Consider the following 20300-nt stretch of genomic DNA (forward strand, 5'->3'; position numbering starts at 1 on the left):
AAAAAAAAAAAAAAAAAAAAAGTAAAAATAATTTTTATTACTTTTTTGCTGAGCCATTCTGCCACCCGTTGGTAGCTCAGCGACAGCTCAGCTCGGGTGCAGCGTCATTGGCCCATGTGGGAATCAAACCGGTGGCCCTGCTGCTTAGAGCTCGCACTCCCAAGCCAACTCTTAACCAACTGAGCCACTGGGCCGGCCCACTTGTGTTATTTTTAGAAGTAGAATTATCTATCTACCCACCCACCCCCAGGTACTTTCTCAAAGCAGAGTATACCAATCTGAAATATAAGGATTAACTTCTATCTTCAATATCTAGAGAATAGAGGTAATGACTGCTTATTTATTTTCTCAAAGATACTTTTAACTAAGCCCTCATTAATCTCTTCAATGTTTCCTTCTCTTTGAAAAGCTGTCATCAAACACAAGTCTTTCCCATTAAACATTTTTAAAAAATTGAGATAAAGTTGACATTTAACATTGTATTAGGTTTAAGCATACAATATGATTTGATATGCATATATATTGCAAAATGATCACCACAATAAATTTAGTTAACACTCGCCATTACACATAGTTACAATTGTTTTTTCTTGTGAGAACTTAAAATCTACTCTCTAAGCAACTTTCAAATAAACAATAAAACCCTTCCCATTTATAAAATGCTTAGCTGGTTTTTGGAATACTTCTTTCATCAGCTGGAGCCAATCCTTTGGCAGTTCTGGAAGGTTTATCTATGCTTTAATTTTTATAAATTTTTTGCAGATAAGCTATCTTTAATATAATCACTGTAACTTTCCATCTTAACACAATCACTTGTAGCTGTAGCTTATTACCCACCCCTCCATTTTTTTTTTTTTTTTACCAGGAAATGAGGCTATATTCTGTTGGATCTCTACTGTGGCTCCATCAAATTTGCTGTCCTCAGGAAAATATAAGGAAGATGTGACAAGGAAGGATGAGAGGCTCAGAGAGACCGCATCCATTCACTGATTTCACTCATTCTTTCATATGTGTAATACGTAGTGTAAAAAGCAGTGTAATACTCTGCTTACATATCATTTGATTTAGCTGCTCCTCTACTGATGGTTATTTATTTCATTTCCAGTATTTTTGCAATTATAAACACTGCTGTGATGAACAAGGTACTTGCGCCAATGTAAATCCTAAGAAATGCCATTGCTGGGTCCAAGGTTATGCACATGTATGTTGTTAATACATACTCCCAGTTTACCCTACTAGTTACCATATCAATGTACACTCCCACAAAATCTGCTCAACATATCCTTATGATATAATTTTAGGGATGAGAAATATCTGTAGGCTTCTGAAAAAACCCCACATTCAACCCAAGTACTTACCCATCGGTTCCTTAATAACACCGTAATAGTCGGGTGCATCATTAGGATCCACTGGCTCAAGGAAAGGCCAGGCCATTTTATGGGCCTACCACGGGGTCGGGGGGGAATAAAAAGCATCATTATTGTCAGGTGAAAATACGAATTCCATTTATATTTCCCATTGGAGCTACTGCATCAATTAACCCTTAAACTCCAAAAGTCAGTTTTAAACTGGATAAAATCATTTATACCGAGGTGGTTTTTGCTCTAGTCATAAATTATCTCAGATGAGCATACTCTATAATAACAGTTCTCAAAGGGTTGTCTGAGGCCCGTGGCACTGGCGGTGGGAGGCTGCAGCACTAGCTTAGGAGCCAGTCAAGTTGTACTCTGGTCCCTACATGATGCCTGCCCACTAAGTGATGTTGGCACTGCAGGCACATCTGTAAAATTAGGGTTGGATGGGTTCTGAGTGTGGAATGGTTACCACTGCTGGCTAACAAGGTGGCGGAGATGTGATGTTAAAGAACATTCAACCTCCTATGGACACTATTGTTCTCCTTTCAGTTCTTTCAGTTCTTGTGATTATCATTACAACAGGAGAACCTGTCAATCAAGCACTCCTATATCTTGAATACATTTCTAACATTTGCTAATCTCATAAACCACCCCATCTTCTTTTAAGTTTTAATAAGGGAGGGAAGGCTTTGGTTTAAAACCTTTGATAAGCGTTTGTATCTCACTAGAACCTAATCAAATTGTTTTTCAATCTGTGGTGTTGAGATAAAGTTTTTTGTTTTTTTTAAAAATAAAACTTAGGTTAAGAAAAGTGAGTCATTTAAAGTACAAGTGTTAGGTAAACTACAGTGGAGGCTAGTGTGTGGATATGGTGAGCCTCATGACATTGGCATGTGAAGGACTGGTCTGTGGAGCACTTCGCTAGACAGGCTGGGGGTCAGTAAATAATCAGGTACTCCAAGGCTGGCAAGTTCAAACCCTACAAGTGTTTCCAAAGCCACGCTGCTTGATTTCCTCTTCAAACACTACACACAGAGCGGTTTCTCACCTGTAAAGAACGCAGCACCCTCTTCAAACCCTCATAATCTTTCTCTGTCAGTGGCGTGAGCACTGTCATGGCATCCTCTGTCGACTGGCACTGTGGACAGACATACTCGTCAATGAGCTCTGCCTCACTCTGCAAGATGCCCACGCAGCGCCCATGGTACCAATTCTGACACCGGTCACAGCCAATATAGAATCTGCAAGGTCCGAAATGGAAATGTGAGTTCAAAACAGATGGGATCACATTCCTTATAACTTACTTTAAAAGTGATAAAACATGCACCTGAAAATATTCTAACCCTGGGACATAAAACAGATTTAGTATTATAATTGATTTAATACTTTTGAAGATTGACGTTCCTATGTGTTAATTTAGTATTTCTGATGTTAAGAACAGGCATTAAAAGTTTATTAAGAACACTGTATAATATTAGAGAACCAATACAAAAAAAAAAGGAAAACATTTTAATTGACTTTAAAGCTCAAAACAAAATAAAGCCAAAAATCTTTCAACAAGTACCATATCAAATGGGAAGCTGATATTGACCACCCAACTGGGAGTTCAAAATCCTATAAGCCAATAACAGTCTCAGAGCTTGTATCCAAATTAGTGTTTTTCTAACCTACAAGAAAGCCATTTCGAACACTGATGAAGTCCAAACAAAGTCAGGCCATTTTAATCTCATTAATTTCTATGTTACATGTTGAAGAATCAAGTCTACCATTAAACCATATTTTTTCCAATGAATCTCAAATATTCACTATGAAGCAACATAAATTTTGAAGGGGAGGTAAAGAGGGAAAAAGAGAAAAAAAACTGGAAAGGGATTTGTAATGTAAGTGTATAATATACGCAGAAAAATATCTTGCTTTTCATTTTAAAATAAAGAACCAGTCAGAGCAATTTGGCTTCCTAAATTATTAAATATGATGCTCTTATCAGAACTCACTGTGACTCATCATAAGGTGTTCTGCAGATACAGTACAATTCCTCACTGCTGCCCTCTTGTGCCCGTTTACAATCATTACAGATGTACACATCCATTTTCTTAGCCTCCTTTTCTGTGATGCCAACACATTCTCCATGATACCAGTTAGTACAAAGATCACAGCCAATATAGAACCTAAAAGTATTCACAATGAAAATGACAATGTAATTGTCATTTTGAGCTGCATGGTACTTAAATCTGTCTTCCCTGCGCTGATTCACTTTCTTACAGGATAACTTTCTGCAATGAGTCTGCTAGACACCTTGAATCCAACCATCCTAACCCTGGCAAGCTACAGCATATGACACTGTATCAAGTATGGAAACATAAAGTCACTAACATCTATTTCAACAAATACACTGTTTAGTGAAATATGGGTCATTAAAAACATACTGGAATTTGAAAAAAATAAAGAACACACTGATGGTAATGTCTGCTTCTTAATGAATGTGTGTAAAAACTGTAACAGGCACAAAAACCAAAGCCAAAGAATCAAAGACTTACATCTGTCAAACCTATGCCACAGAAGCCATTTCAAATCAGGGCTATTTCTTTGATAGGTTTGAAAATGTATCGCACGATTTAAATTTGAAAACAAAGCAAAGCGCAAACACCAAGTAGAAGTTACACTACAGGGAACATGCAGGTCAGCCAGGTGGAGAAGAGAAATGGTCAAAATATGATATGAAGAAGAAAACTGAGAAAAGTACATGGAGTAATTCAATTTCTGCCACGTTTTCTAAATAAACCCTAGAATTTGATCTAACTGTAACAGATGATGACATGGGCCAATCAATACAATGCTAATATAATGTGTGTGATGCTGTGGAGAGCGAGCATGCTAATTGACTGGTAAGGAACTGTTTCAGTTCAAACCCAGGAACTCACAGTGTGGAGGGCAATGTAAGGGTCGTTATCCAGAACAGTATTGGCGGGGTGGGGCTGTGCGGGTGTGTGACTGGGGGTTAATCATATTCGGTTAACCCTCATGGCTTTTGTAATGTGAGATCCCCAATGACAAAATGAAGTGTCCCTATGACAAACACATAGTATATCTAAAAGTGTTGAATGGGTGCTGTGTAGGAATGCCATGTCAAAGTCACAGCAAGAATTAGGATGAATCACAGGGAACCAGACTGGCCTTGCTGATGCCACTGGTTCTAGCAAGGGATTTCTTGGTAGATTCACCTAGAGACACAGAAGTAGTTCTCAGGCTTCAAACTAAGCTGCTTTATGAATGTTAAGGAATACATGGTTGTGTGGTTTATCTAGTTACCACTAACTTTTCTCTTTTGAATATGACTCTCGCATGATTTTTCAATGCCACAGGTGGGGGCCTTCTAGGCGTTTTTGTATGTTGCCCTCACCAGATGGTGGACTGTATGTTCTGGAAGTAAGCTCAGGACCTGACTTTCACGTTTTAGTCACTCGCACTAGATTCCCAAACCAGCCAAGTTTGGTACAAGAGATTACAAAATACTCCTAAAAAGCCCCTAATTCAAATGAACCTGGTATACTGAAATGTTAATAATGACAAACTGAAAAATATGAAATATCCACAAGATAATGAGGCAATCTCAGTAGAATGAGCACATATACATGGGTGCCTCATTTTATGCAACTTATAATACAAATTTCTGTGATCCGGATATTTTCAATATGCCAAAGAAGACTGTTAAAGAAATTTCACAAGCAGATCTTTTGTAAACAAAGGAAATCATGTTCTGTTTTGTTCTATAAATTATTTAGTTTACTTTGCTTAAAGGGAGGCACACTTGTATTAGGCTAAGGGAAAAATCAGTTAATAGGGCTCCACTTTTTACATTATGTATAATTCCCAATTTATAATAAGACAATGAAAAGTGAAGATGCCTAAACTGATCTGTGTTTAATTCAACACACAGCTAAATCTACCAACAAAAAGTTTTGATCTAGCACTTGCAGATTATAATTTAAATAGCACCACCAAAGCAGCTTCAAGGTTGCAACTTAAACATCATTAAAGAGATTACAATTTTATTTTAGAAATTGATTAGGCATCCATTTAAGGTAGACATTAAGCATTCCTAATACTAAATGATCATATTTTATAGCACAATTAAATGAACTTTTCAGTACTGTAAAAATATCGTGGTTTACCTTGGCTTTAAAAAGCTGGCCTAACATTTAAAAACATTTAAATGTTTAAAATGAAAGCTAAATACTTAGTTGAATGACAAAAAAAAAAAATGAAACTACATTTATAAATCAGTATCTCTAAAATCTTTATATATCACTAAATACAAACCACAACTGTCAAAAACAGCTTCCAGCTGCCATGTTTATCAAATTTTTGAGTATCTTACTTGAGAAATGGGTGAAAGGAATACTTTTTGTATTTTTCTGACTTTTGTCCCCAACAAGAAAATGGGAACTTCGACAAAAATAACATTGTTCAAGTATTCCAATATAAAAAACACAGAATTAAAATTAAACAATAAAAAAAAACGAAGCCATGTAAACTTGAATCCTCTTGCCCCATTCATATTCAGATCGTCTCCAGAATTTGAAGTAATCATAGGGTTGCAAAGATTCCAGAAGGGATGCTCTCAACTCTAGGCAGCAATAATAATAAACCTCTCTCCAGAAAGCATTACTGATTGAGTTAATCCAGAGAGAAGAGGAGAAAGCAAAGGAGCAACAGAAAGCTTGTTTTTGACAGAAAAGAATATGATGAAGGACAAACATGAACCATGAACACGTGAGGTAACAAATTTTCACTTTCTGGTGTCAAGGTTAAGAATATCCTTGATGAAACACAACTACCCTTACTTTTAACTATTTTACTTTATGCTGCTATCAATATACTCATTTTCTTCAGAACTGGCGATTTAACTGCTAAACTTTAAGAAAATAAACTAGAGCTCAAAAGGATCTACTCACTTAGATTCATCGTAAGGCGTTTTACATATACAGTAAAGCTTTGTGTCCTTCTTAGTTTCCTTTGAGGTAGTAGAAATCATTTTCTTCTTCTTGGACTTGGAGCTTGAGTCTCTTTCCTCTTCCCGCTTCCTCTTCTGGGAAGCTGCAGGCAGTGTGGCCGTGGCCGTGGCCAGGGGACCCGAGTGCTGCGGGGGAGGCGGAGGTGGAGGCGAAGGCGGTGGGGCCGGAGGCGGGGAAGTGGCAGCTACTGCTGTGGCCTGCACCATTTCTTTTTCTTTCTTAATTTTCAGGTCTCTCTTGAGCTCTTCCTATTGTCAATTAAAGACAATACAAGACTATCATTTGACTTACGTAAATGCACACTCTGGCCAGGGGATGTTACGTTACCTCCCTCGTCGAAGCAGCTCCACAGTTCAGCCTAACGTGAGGGAGTTTTAGCAATTCCAAACAAGAGTGTTCCTACTATACCTTAAACCCAGTTAAAACAACTAGAAATAGAAAAATGAAGATTCATAACAAGTAGAAAGCTGCTAGTTATCCTCAAAACAGATCTGACAGAAAGATGCCCAAGTGTCTAAAAGAACATCCCTTCCTGGCATGCCCTTGTCATGTTCTGGTTATTTCAGTCGTGGCTCAGGATGTGATTTCAAGTGTCCTCACTCACTGGCTGCTTTCTTCTGGCCACTCCTGTGCCCTTCGAGTGCGACTGAACATGAACTAAACATGATACTCAGAATGTGGTCTGATCAGCCTAGAGCAGAATGAGAGAACTGCCATGTTTATTATGCTCCCATGTCTAGAATTGAAGGCTGCAGGGAGAGTATTTTCTTAATACAGATTTTGCCATAACTGAAAATCCTTACTTTTTTCCCATATGAAATACTTTTACAGACACACCTCTGCTACCCGGTGCTACAACTTATTCTTAGAGAAAACACTATGATTGGCATCCATGAACAAATTTGGTGTAAATTAACCATAGATATGACCAATCATATATACATCACAAAAATTCTAACAAATAAACCTGAATGGTCCTGGATTAACAAACATATTTTTTTCCATGTGTCTAGATAGTCTTGTGAGAAGATAAGCTCTGTGACTATTCAACAGCCTTTCTCTCTTTAAAAAGAAAGTTGGAACTTGTTCCTAGGGAAGAAAGTCAATTTTGAGTTTCTTTTTGTAATTAATATAGATTTATAATATAGTGAAATAGACTGTAGGAAAATCAATAGACTGTAGTGGGTAAACACTTTGATCTCTCCTCCAAGAACATACCGATGATAGTAAAATATAAGAAAGAGAAGACTGAAAAGACACAGCCATGCTTAATACAATATAAACGTCTGTATGGACCAGAAACACGAAACTGTGAACAGGGCTGAAGCTGCAGGCCTGCTGGGCTCCAGATCCAGAAGCAGGAAGTGGTAGCCCAACAACAGGAACAGCTTCTGCGGGAAGAAGGGGGACTCAGCACACTTCGTGTGAGGTGGGAAACAGGAGCAGGCTCCATGTTTGATGTTAGGGTTGGCTGGGCGACGCTGGGCTTCAAGAGAGGAAAGAAAACAAAACAAAACCCCTCCGCTTAAAATACCAAATGCAAACATGTAATGTGAAAAAAGACTATCAACAGAATCAATAATGAAATATGAATTCACGCCATATGAAATTAATTTTATAGAGCAATTTGACAAAAATTTTAGAATATGTATGTTTGAGATATTCAAAAAGCTAAATGAAGGTATAAGTTCCATTCAAAAACGAGTAAGCAATAATTTATCAAAAAGACAAGCAGAGGAGGAAAGAGGAGGGCTGAAAAGATGGAATACAGGACATTTTTAGGGCAGTGACACTTACTCTGGATGACACTGTCATGACATGATCCTGTATTCTCTATGTAACATGGATACATCATATGCATTAGTCAAAGGCATAAAACTACCACACACAGAGTGAAACGATGTGAACTAAGGACTTCAGTTAGTAACGATCAGTACTGGCTGTCCAATTGCAGTGCGCCACACTAACGCAAGACATTAATTAACAGGGGAAGCTGGGGGTGGAGGGTAGGCCATGAGAAGCCTCTACTTTCTGTGTAATTTTTCTGTAAATTTAAAACTGCCCTAAAAAAGAAAATCTATTTTAAAAAAGACAAGCAGAAATTATAAAGAACAGGTAGATATAAAAAACTGATCACATATTTTGAAAATAAAAAATAAAATCATTATAATTAAAATTTAAAAAATATGCTAGTACATATGCATTTGAATGTTGTCCTTCAAAGCAAATTATCTTAGCAATAAATTCTACTAGTTAAAATAATGTGGAATATATTCTTAAAGTATAATTTCTTCCTCATTAGATAAGTAATACATTGTCAAAAAGAACACCATAACTACAATAGAATAGAGTAGTAATAACCTTTTTAAAATGGCTGCACAGTGTATTGAATGCAGAAAAATGTTCAGTATATGTTATCTCCAGTGTTTTGAATAAAATCTGTTTATATGAATACACATATTAAAAATAATATATACAAGATATATTCTAAAATTATTTTAAAATGGCAATCTTTGGGCATATGGACTTACAGATTTTCTTTATTTGTTAGCTAAAAGTAATTGCTTTGAAAGGCATTTGAATGTACTCCTATGTGTCCAATTTATTTATATACAAAGGATATAGACTACAAATATTTTCCCACTTTGTGCAGAATATGGAGTGGGAACAGTATGTGAAACACCTTAAATGTTAAGTATTTGTTGAGTGACCTGAATGGATACCTCACATTATAAATACTATTCTGCAACCTGCACTTTTCATTCAAATATTTATCATGAGAATTTCCTCAACGAATTAAAAACAAAAAAAGCACCAATCCTACACTCACCATTTTGTTAAAATGGCGTCCATTGTGTGGACACTCCAAAATGTCTTTTATCCAGTGGTTCTCAACTGAGGGTGGTAATGGTTCCTCTAGAGAGTATTTGAGAATGTATGTGAAGGGGACAAGGTCATTCTTTTGGTTGTTACAATGAAGGGAATGCTACAATATTGAACTTGATAGTTTTGTGTAAAAACTATCCTGTCAAAAGGGCCCAGAGTGCGCCTGGTGAGAAACACCACTTACCAATCTCTTTTCTGTGGGCTTTGGACTGATTCCAGATTTTTGTTATTATTAACATTCATTCTTGCTCATGTATCTTAGATGATTCTAGAGGTGAAATTATGGATCAAAGCGTATCTACATTTTACAGTCTTTTCATACATATTGATAAACTGTTCTCTAGAAATACATGATGTTTTTCTAGAAAAAACCCAGTATTTTCATTTCTTTCATTAGTAGTTAGGTTGAATATCTTTTTATATGTTTATTAGTATTTGACATTTTTAGATTTGAAAACTTTGTTTTTATGTGTCTTATACAATCTTCTACTAGAGTTTTTTTAAATTTCAGTTTTGAGGCTGAAATATACCATGTACTTTTACAACCGACAAATAAAGTTGTAAGCTATTTAAAGTGTACATTATAGTGATTTGATATGTATAATGTGAAAGTATTCCCCTCACCTAGTTAATTAGTGTTATCTTTTTCTTATTTCTTAAAGAGCTCTTTAAATTTTTGGAATATTAATTCTGCCATTAATGTTCCAATTTTTTTCTTGTTATTTGTTTTTCAATGTTGTTTATGGTATATATTTTTTCCTATATAAACTTTTTTCTTCTTGTGTCATCAAATCTATCTTTTCCCATGTGGCATTTGGAATTTGTTATGCTTAGGAGTGATTTTTCCCACTCCAAAATTACAAAATGACAATCATGTTTTCTTCTGCTATTTTTGTGGTTTCCTTTTTTACACTAAAATTCTAATCTATAAAATGTATCTTAATTTAAGGTGGAAGGTAGTATATTGTATATTCTGTTGCTTCTGTGAATTGGCTCTTCTGTTTATTACACTTTGATAATGGTTATAGTCTCGATATTTATCTAGTGACTAAGTTACTGAATTCTCTCATAAGTTTTATTAATTTTTCTTTTGGAGTTTCGATGTAATAATCTTAACGTATACAATAACAATTTTATCTTTTTCTTTCTTTGCTTGGCTTAACACATCAGCTAGAATTTCCAGAGATGCTCAATAAAAATGTTGATCTGGGGCATTATCACCTGGTTTCTGACTTCTGTGAGAAGATCTCTAATGTCTTAGAGTTATATATAATGTTGATTTTTTTGGCTGATCAATCTTTTAATATTTCTCATCTCTTAAAATATACCATGTACTTTTATAGATGCTTTAGATAGCCCTTTTTTTTTTAAGCTATTGTATGAATAGGTATTTTCTTTCATTTTTCAATAACTTCCCCAAGTAAGCAGAGGATTGGCAATGCCTGACAGATCGGTTACAAATCAAGGAAGAAATCTGGTTTTATTTAATGAGCACACTTTATTTTTCATTCTTTCACCATTATTTCACAGTGTTTCTGTCTGCCTTTCTCATGAAACTTGGCTCCTAATAACTTTTGGCAAGACTGTGTCACAGAGACTAAAAGCTATTCCCAAAAGACTTCTCAAATGTTTAAGTCAATAGACTAAACTCTTTAAGTGTCCAGTTTAGAGATTACAATATACATTTAAATATAAAATTGCTACCTTGTTTCAAAAAACATGTGTCTCACAGCTTTTTACTACATGTACAGAACTGAAATTCTAGAAAACAAGCTGAAATTTTAAGCGCAACCAATATTTCATGGGAAAAAAGAATGAAATTAGTTGCTAAATATTGGACACACAAAGAAAGAAGACAACTTCTCACCTGCACTTCGATTTGTAGATCCTTGTCCAGGAGTGCTCTCTTTTTCAGGATTTCAGCTTTGAGCTGCTCTTTGTGTTTGAAGAGCAGTGCAGAGAGCTTGGTAGCATTCTGCTTGCTACGTTTCTGTTCCACACTCTCTTCGCGCTTCCGTTTTTTCGCTGCTTGTTTTTCTTCTTTATCTATCTTATCCAAAATATACTTCATCACCTGGTTACAGACAATCATTCTAGAGAGAAATACACAACCTATGTAATGCTGGGCATTTCATTCCAAAAGGCTTAAAGACATGATTTTTCGATGACTGGAAAGCTTCAAAGAGTGATTCCAACCAGCTATGAGAGCCTATTAGTACCAAGGGTTCTCATTTAATGAACTTCAGTTAAGATAAAAAATATAAACTCAGAACCCATGCCTGTGCATGCTAAAGAGAAGAGACCACCATACAGTGAGATCCTGTGTTACTGGGTATAAGCATTTCTCCCTACCTTTGATTCTCTTCTCTTTCAGCTGGAGTCATGGTCTTTTTCTGTTTTAAATGTTCTATTACAGCATTATGCTTCATCACCACCTTCAGGACAGAACAAAATCCAAAAGTGCATATTTTATAATGACCACAAGTTGGTACACAGATAACAGTAGAAATTGGAGCACAAGTATGTGTTTCCCAAAGAAACCAGAAATTTTCTATCATAACACAAATAAAAATGGAGCTACTACATGGTCTGGGCTTACCACGTACTGGTTACTGCGCTAAGGTAAGCACTTGGCATGACCTTGTTTATTTCTCACAACAACACTGAAAGGTAGGAATAATTTTGTACATAAGACACTGAGACACAGTATGTAATATGGCTGCAATTACAGCCTAGCTATAATTCTCCAAAGGCCATGTTATTCACATTATGCTCTCTTCCCAGGCATTAATTTGGGGTTTCCCCCACTCCCATTTCACAGATGGGGTGAAGAGATTAGGGTAAAGACAGCTTTTGTAATACGTAATTCTTAATTTACAGACTATACAGTACTCCAAGCTGGGTCACAATGCATTTGAACATATTATACACGATGTCAACCTTATGAGAATATTACCATAGATCTTTAAAATCCTTTTGTTGTTCAAACAGTGCTTCTAGGGTTGGCCGAGTGGCTCAGTTGGTTAAGAATTAGCTTAAGAGCGCAAGCTCTGAGCAATATGGCCCCCAGTTCGATTCCCACATGGGCCAGTGATGCTGCGCCTGAGCTGAGCTGCCAACAGGTGGCAGGATGGGTCAGCTGGTGAGAACACGTGCTCCTAACAACAAGACTGCCTGTTCACTGGTGGGCTACGCCCACCCGCAACTAAGAATGAACTCGGCACCTTGAGCTGAGCTGCCGCCAGGATGGCTCAGTGGATAGAGCGTGTGCTCTTAACAACAATGCTGCTGGGTTTGACTTCCGCATGGGATGGTGGCTATGCCATTGTAGCAACTAAGATTGTAACATAGCACCTTGACCTTAGAGGCCATGAGCTGCCAATGGGCAGCCAGATGGAGACAGTGCCCTATACAACTTAGACTGAAGAATAACTACTTGGCTGGTCCCCCTCCCCAATTCCCCAACACTGTTCCCCTTCCCCAATTAAAAAAAAAGTGCTTCTAACAACAATATTGTATTATAATCATCAACCCTGCTGAGACTAGATATTATTGCAACCACTAAAAAGAAATTACAATTATGTTACGCGATAGAGGTGCTAGTTATCGCTACAACGGCTATCATATTGTGCTATACAAATGTATCAAATCAACACGCTGTACACCTTAAATTTACACAATGTTATATGTCAAACATAAAGTGCTTCTACATACATGACTTCATTTAATCATTACAATAATCCTGGGTAGCTAGAAAGAGAGGAAGTTTTAGTGAGTATATTGCTCACAGGAAGTAAGTTTCATGGGCTGTGAATGGGAGACCCAGGTGATAAATGCTGGTCTCATGACATGGGAATACTTGAAATCCACACTCAAACCCCTAACTAGTGCCAAGCAGTACATGCTATAGATGCAAAATATTTTTCTCCAGTAATGCTGCAGGATGTCATACATATGATTTCATTTTAAGTAGAATAATGCTTATTCATCTAAATTGCCTTACTTCACTAAGGTGCTACTGCATGATGCCACTTTTTACTTCAGCCTATGGAATAATGGTATTTAAAAGTTGTTTATAAAGGTGTAGCTAGAAATGCAAATCAGTTTAATCTGTCTATGATTTGCTTAGTCTACATGCAAACTAAGGGATGACAACTGTAAATAACTTCAAATTGCCATGATGCCCAAAGTGGCTTTAGAACTTTGTGAAATCTCGTTTTGGATTCATGATACTTAAACTCCTAACTCCATGCTTCCCGTCTTCATTCTCCCACGATACAAGTAGTTTTCTCTAATAAGCACTGACTGTTTATAGCCAACAGAGTTCCAAACCACTGCAGTCATTCAGTATTTTTTGGTCAATCCAGTGCTACTTCTAAATCGAAACATCAATGACTTTTGTCTCATTTAGGAAACCTAACACAACCAAACACTAAGTCTAATGCACAGCACAATAATTCAAGCTACTGAACATGCTGCTTTTACTTAATAACTTTACCTGTTTCTGAATGATTTCACTTTGATTAGAAGCTTGGAGGGTGTGTTCCCGCTTAATTTCTATCTGTTGCTGCTTCTTCTTTTGCTGCTGATCCCTGAGTTGCTGAACCCTCTGCAACTGCTCTTGCACACTGGCTGCCTGCACTGTGACCACATTCTGAATCTGGTGAGTCTGCACAGGGCTGCTTTGCTGAATTTGAATAGGTAACTGCAGTTTGATTTGCTGGGGCACACCACCTTGCTGAGCCTGTATCTGAGCCACAACCTGCGACTGGATCTGAGAGAGAACCTGGACTTGTTGTTGCAGCTGAGGCACAGCAATGACTTGGGGCTGTGGCTGCTGTATTTGTAGCTGAGGACGGGATGGGGATGGAACAGTAACTTGACTTAACGTTTGTCCTGATGAAAGAGTTTGAGGTGAAGACTGTACCTGGGGTTGTGATTGTGGCTGGCCCTGGGAAGGTATCTGAAGAGATGTATGTGGCTGAATTGGAATCGGTTGGGAGGTTGTAGTCTGAACCTGGGCTTGCTGTCCAGGAGACACCTGGGATGGAGTTGATGGACGTATTCGAGTCTGTGGCGGACTCTGGACGCGAGCAGGAGACTGTCCTTGGACATGACTTTGAGGCTGACACTGTGCTGCAACTTGGGGCTTGGATGACTGTGCTTGGGTGGGTTGTGCTTCAGAAGGGACATAGGATGCAACAGTTGTTTGGGGTTGAACTTCAGGCTGAGTCTGAGCTTCAGGCTGAGCTGGGGACTGGGGCTGGGTTTGGGGCTGGGGCTGAGCTGAAGGCTGAGCAGTCTGTGGCTGGGCTTCTGAAGGACTCACACTTGATGACTGAGCTGGTGGCAGGGTTTTGGCTTGTTGCACCTGTGTCGGGGGTGATAATTTACTCTGTCTTTGTTCACTTGTACCTGTGAAAAGGGAAGACCAAATAATCTATTACTCTACAACATAAGACTGAGGTTAAAGAAGAACTTGAAGGGGGTTTCCTAAAGGTGAGGATTCTGTATTTCTGTACAGAAGACTGATGCCTTAGAAATGCTCCATTTCTAAGGAACAATTCTAACCCCCACACATGGGTCAGGACTCTCTTAAATTGGGGGGCATAAGCTGTTTCAGGGCCACCCTCTGCACACACTGCTGACTCTCCAGAAAGCCTGCTTCCAAAGCAAGGCGCAGTCCGGAAATCAGCCTCGTCTTCTGGTCCAGGCTAAGTGACCCTCATTTTTCTCCTGTGGTATGGTGGCAGTTAGTGACAGCAGCTTACAGTAGAAGGCTAACAAAATGGTTCTGGACTTGCAGCTCTCACCTGTAGGTTAGGAGCTGGGTATGTCCACCTGCCCTGAAATTAACTCCATGAGTCAGTCAGTGCCTATAAGGTTTGGCAAGGAGCAAGTGTTGGCACAGTTACCATAACACCCACTATTTCTTGCTCCCCCCGCTCCCTTTCTATATTTTTTTATGGGTGGATGGAGGTGACAGGGAGTCCGCAAGAATAAGATATCTTGTTGAGATCTTGTGAAGCTGCTAGGCTTATTGGCTTGAGGTGTATCCTCTCAAAGAGAAGCACTGGTCCTCTCGTCCCCTTTGTTAGCCCAACAGCTGTGGTAATAGTGTGCGGTGTTTCTGATAAAGCCCAAAGTCTACCTGCTGCTGTAGTGGAAATGGTGGTGGTGGTGGTGGTGCTGGCCGCGGTGGCTGTTGTTGCCAGTGGGGTAAACAGGAAGCGCTGAACAGTACCATTTGGCATTGCTGCTTGCATCAGCTGCTGTCCTGGACCTGGAAGTATAGTCACTCCTTGAGGTATCAACTGCAACTGTCCTGTAGTTTGACCTTGTCCTTGAATTACTACCGTCAAACCTTGATTGCCACCCTATGGAAAAAAGACACAACATGTAAACAGTGTTCAAAGTATCAAGCTGTGAGTATACCATTTTTATGTTGACAAGATCCTACAATATAATGAAAATATATATTTGAATATCTATGGAATGGCAGCAAAAAGAATTCAGATAAGAACCTTTCTTTAAAAAGACCGAAGCTGTTTAGTGGAAAAACCATGAACTAACACCCCAGTGTTCCAGTCCAAGATCTCCAACTGGACAGCCAGGTATCGGTCTATCAGTAACATCACTCCTCCAGAGTTAAATTCCCCAAATTATAAAATACAGTAGTCCCTCCCCTCTTATCCATGGTTTTGCTTTCCTCAGTTTTAGTTACCCAAGGCCAACTATATTATGGAAATATTAAATGGAAAATTCCAGAAATACACGATTCATAATTTTTAAATTGTGTGCTGTTCTGAGTAGTATGATGAAATCTCACACCTCCTGCTTTGAGCCACCCAGGACGTGAATATGTCCAGCGTCTCCACATTATACACTGTCGCCTGTCAGTCCCTTAGTAACCCTCTCAATTATCAGATCGACTGTCATGTTTTGGCAGTGCTTGTTGTGTTCAAGTGACCCTTATTTTAGTTAATAATGGCCCCAAAGCACAAGACTAGTGATGCTAGCAACTCGGATATGCCAGAGAAGCCATAAAGTGCTTCCTTTAAGTGAAAAGGTATGTATGTATGTATAGGAATAAACATAGTATATATCTAGGGTTTGATACTAAATGTGGTTTCAGGCATCCACTGGGGGTCTTGGGATGTATTCTCCACAGATAAGGGGCAACTACTGTAAGGGCACTAAAGGGAACGACTAACGTCAACACAACATTCTGATTTTAAATCATGACGTTCCTATTGTTTTATAATTTTCAAAGCATCTTGACTGCCTCTTTTGGTTTTCTCACAATGGACTTTTGACTTTGTGGAGTAGGGAGAGAAAATAGTACTATAATCTTATTACTAACTAAGAAACTCAAGTTAGAAAATTTAGTCCCTTTCCCGAAGTTAGAGACCAAGTTAAAGGTGAGATAAAATGAGGAACCCAGGTCTCTTAGTTTCAGGTTTTCAGAATGTACCAAATTCTGGTGAGTGTTAGTGTGTGCCAAAGTAAAAAGGCTTAGGCTTTAGCCAAAGAATATAAATACCAAGTCAGGAGGGTCACTAATGTCCAAGAAACGATCAAAATCGGGACCAGGAACTAAAAGCTCTGTGTGTACTCTCTTCTGTCCAGGACTTATTGAATCCAGTGAACTCAACTACCAGGAACATGGCGGAGAATTAGAAAAGTTTTATTTTTCCCATGGAAATTAGCCAACCCATAAATTTTGGTGGTTAAAGGGTTACCCATCTCGCTGTTATAGCATGGTCTAAGGACTCCAGATATTTGAGGTTTATTATATCCTGCCTTTAAGAAGTGTTTTTGTCTAACCCTAGAAAGCCACCATTTCTTAAAATAAGTACATTTTTTAATATCTGAAAATAAGTACATGCTTTTAAACTTACAGCAAGAATAAATGAGATCACCTCTAACGTTAAAATGAAGTCACGCTACTTACGTGGCCCTGTGTTAACTGGGTGAGTTGCGCCATGGTCAGCTTCACCTGTCCTTGCTGGGGACGAGGGGGTTGTGAGGTTGAAGACTGCAGGTTTGCAGCGGATGGTCCGGAAGGTAAGCCTTTCTGCCCAGGGCTTGAGGAAACTGCATTAGGGGCAGAGATTGCAGTGGAAACAGGCTGCCCTCTGATGATCTGAGTCACCACTTGTTGAGGAGTACCTAATGCAGAAGGCAAAACATTACAAATACTTACATGCCCTCGGCAGTATTCTGAGATGAAATATTCATCAATACTTCAGATGAATGTATTCTTTTCTATTTTCAGAGAAGACTGATGGGATGCCAACAGCCCAAGGATGCATGCAGACATATACCCACACCCAAAGGACCCACCTGACTGTCAGTGAGCCTGTTTTCAACCAGCTCACTGACACCCTCTCCAGTTCCCGCTACCTGTAGTAGAGTGAAAAAAATAAAACTCTTCCTGTATGTTGAAAGCAAAATGGATAAGAGGGAAGACAGAAAAGAAAGGGTAAAATGTGCCACTTATAAGGCTGCCTTTCTTTAGGAATACACTATTTTTAAAATTATAATATATATTTAATTCATGAATTTTAAACAAAACATGCTGAAACATATTCTGGGCTAGTACATTTATAAATAAGCTTTTCTTACCGCTATGTGCCAGACAGTTTGGGAGAACCATGAGGGAAAGGATCATTATATGCTCCGTTAAGGCACACCTTGGCTTATTGAGCGTCACAGGTGTTACATTTTTTTTCAAATTGAAGGCAAGGCCCTCCACCAGCAAAAAAATTCTCACTTGCTTTATTGTGATACTGGATTTAATGCAGTTGTCTGGAACCTACCCAGCAATATCTCTGAAGTATGCCTGGACTGGGGCAAAATGCTAAAAGAATGCTTCCATAGTTATTGTTCAATAAAGATCTAATGAATGAAGTCAATTGGAATGGCTCCACAGTCTTCTAAAAACTTCAGTTTTTCATTTAACTTGCTGAAACTGGAAGAAAACAAGGTGGGATTTTTTTCCCCGGTGGGACAGTCTCTAAGAGTAATTATTTGGTAGCTAATTTTGCATTTACAAAGTCCTAATTCATTATTAATTAGTGAATAACATCACATTTTCTAAGTTTTATATTCACTTCGCCTTTTTTTCTTCTGTGAATACACATATTTCTGTGTATATTTCTTTTAATGATTGATGTAAATATTACTGCATATGTATAAAATTGAACCTATTTTAACATTTACAATAGAATACTTTCTTTTTCTTTGTTTGAAATAACTCCATAAACTCATAGACACAGACAATAGTTTAGTGGTTACCAGAGGGTAAGGGGGGAGGAGGGTGGTAGATGAGGGTAAAGGATATCAAATATATGGTGATGGAAGGAGAACTGACTCTGGGTGGTGAACACACGTGATATATAGATGATGTGTTACAGAACTGTACACCTGAAACCTATGTAACTTTACTAACCATTGTCACCCCAGTAAACTTAAAAAAACAAAACTCCATGGTGAAATCCTTATTTATAAATTCTTATGTGCTTCTAATTATTTCCTTAGAATAAACTCACCCCCAAATTACTGGGTTCACAGTAGGAACACAGTACTAAACTGAATTTTAGAAAGGTTATACCAATTCATTCTCCCACCACCACGGAATGCCCATTTCACTGAACAATGAAACCCTAGGTATTATCACTAAAGTAAAATATTCCAGCAATCAGAAAGAAAGATTATGATCACAGTGCCTGAATTTCTTCAATTTTACAGCGTTTACATTTGTCGTTATACTTCATTTGTGAACTCTCTCATATAGTTGCTTCATACAGATCAAAGATATAAATGATGAAAACGGATTTTCCCTACTTTGTTGTCTGCTTTTTAATTTCATTTATTTGTAAACCTATTACAATTTTTTTATGTGTGTGGGGGGTTTTTGTTTGTTTGTTTATTTTTTGCTTTAATTATTGTTTTTAAAGTTTTCTTGCATTATCTAGTCAGATAGTACTTTCCAAGTATGTTCTCAGTCATGGTCTATGTTAGCAAGTCTATTTCCGCCCCTCCACCCCCACTAGAAAATGATTATTCCAGTATCATTTACTGATAAATCTAGACCTTTCTTTCTGATTCAAAATGATGCCTTTGTCATAGAGCAAATTCTCACATATAATGAATGCCTCATTAATGGTTTCTATTGGTCTACTTTCCTTTGGTGCCATACTCCTAACTCTGGAGGCTTAAAATACACTTTCAAAACCGGCAGTGCAAATTTTCTGTCACTACTCTTTCTTCTAAACTTTCCTTGGTTATTCTCACCCATTCATTCTTCAAGATGAATGAAAAACACGGTACAGCATGTGTAGTCAAGTGCTTGGATTTGAGAACTTCAGAACCTTAACAGTATGTCCTCGTATTGCAGTTTGAGGAACAATGCATGAAAAGTTATTTTAGTTGATCACCTGGTGCTGATACAGTGTCATCATAGACACAGATGGATAAAGGGCTATTATCAATTGATTATATGATGGTCATTCAGATGATCCCAATACATACATGTTATTTTCAAATTATCATCAAAATGCCAATTCAAAAATTAAAAAGTTTTTTATATTGCGTGAGTCTATGGATTCCATTTTGGAAAGGCTAATGTAGTGGTAGAAATAGGGTCAGTTGCTCTGTGCACCGTCAGACACACTGCATACATCTACCATCTGTCTGACCACAACTGCTGTAACTCTTCTCATCTTCACTGGCCCCACGAACCCCACTGGCCACCCTGCTTTTCCTTCCATACACCAGACACACTTATTTGTGAAGCTACAGATTTCACATATGCAGGTCCAACACATAATTGCAGCTATATAAGGCATTAGGGATCAAAAGCTCTATACATCTTGCAATTAACAAATTTTTCAATTTTCTAAGTACATTACATTTTATCATCTATAAATGTTTTTTTCTCCTTTACATTATTTTACTTTTCCTTTTAGTTACCTACCTGACATCTATTTTTAAACAGGAATAGATATTGAATTTTAACAAATGTCCCTGTAGCATTAAC

General features: G+C 37.9%; 1 protein-coding gene across 1 annotated transcript in view; it reads right to left on the reverse strand.

Annotated features, from left to right (window-relative positions):
• Positions 1 to 20300, reverse strand: part of BPTF (bromodomain PHD finger transcription factor) — a 167386-nt gene that overhangs the window by 13988 nt on the left and 133098 nt on the right. The window contains exons 21-28 of the mRNA XM_019637646.1: positions 17211 to 17428; positions 15408 to 15633; positions 14184 to 14671; positions 11609 to 11691; positions 11124 to 11349; positions 6311 to 6618; positions 2404 to 2596; positions 1359 to 1443 (exon numbers count right to left, since the gene is read on the reverse strand). Coding sequence (XP_019493191.1) covers positions 1359 to 1443; positions 2404 to 2596; positions 6311 to 6618; positions 11124 to 11349; positions 11609 to 11691; positions 14184 to 14671; positions 15408 to 15633; positions 17211 to 17428 — 1827 coding nt within the window. The remainder of the gene's footprint in view (positions 1 to 1358; positions 1444 to 2403; positions 2597 to 6310; positions 6619 to 11123; positions 11350 to 11608; positions 11692 to 14183; positions 14672 to 15407; positions 15634 to 17210; positions 17429 to 20300) is intronic.

The sequence above is a fragment of the Hipposideros armiger genome, unplaced genomic scaffold (genome assembly GCF_001890085.2).
Source record: "Hipposideros armiger isolate ML-2016 unplaced genomic scaffold, ASM189008v1 scaffold_34, whole genome shotgun sequence".
Lineage (NCBI taxonomy): Eukaryota > Metazoa > Chordata > Mammalia > Chiroptera > Hipposideridae > Hipposideros > Hipposideros armiger.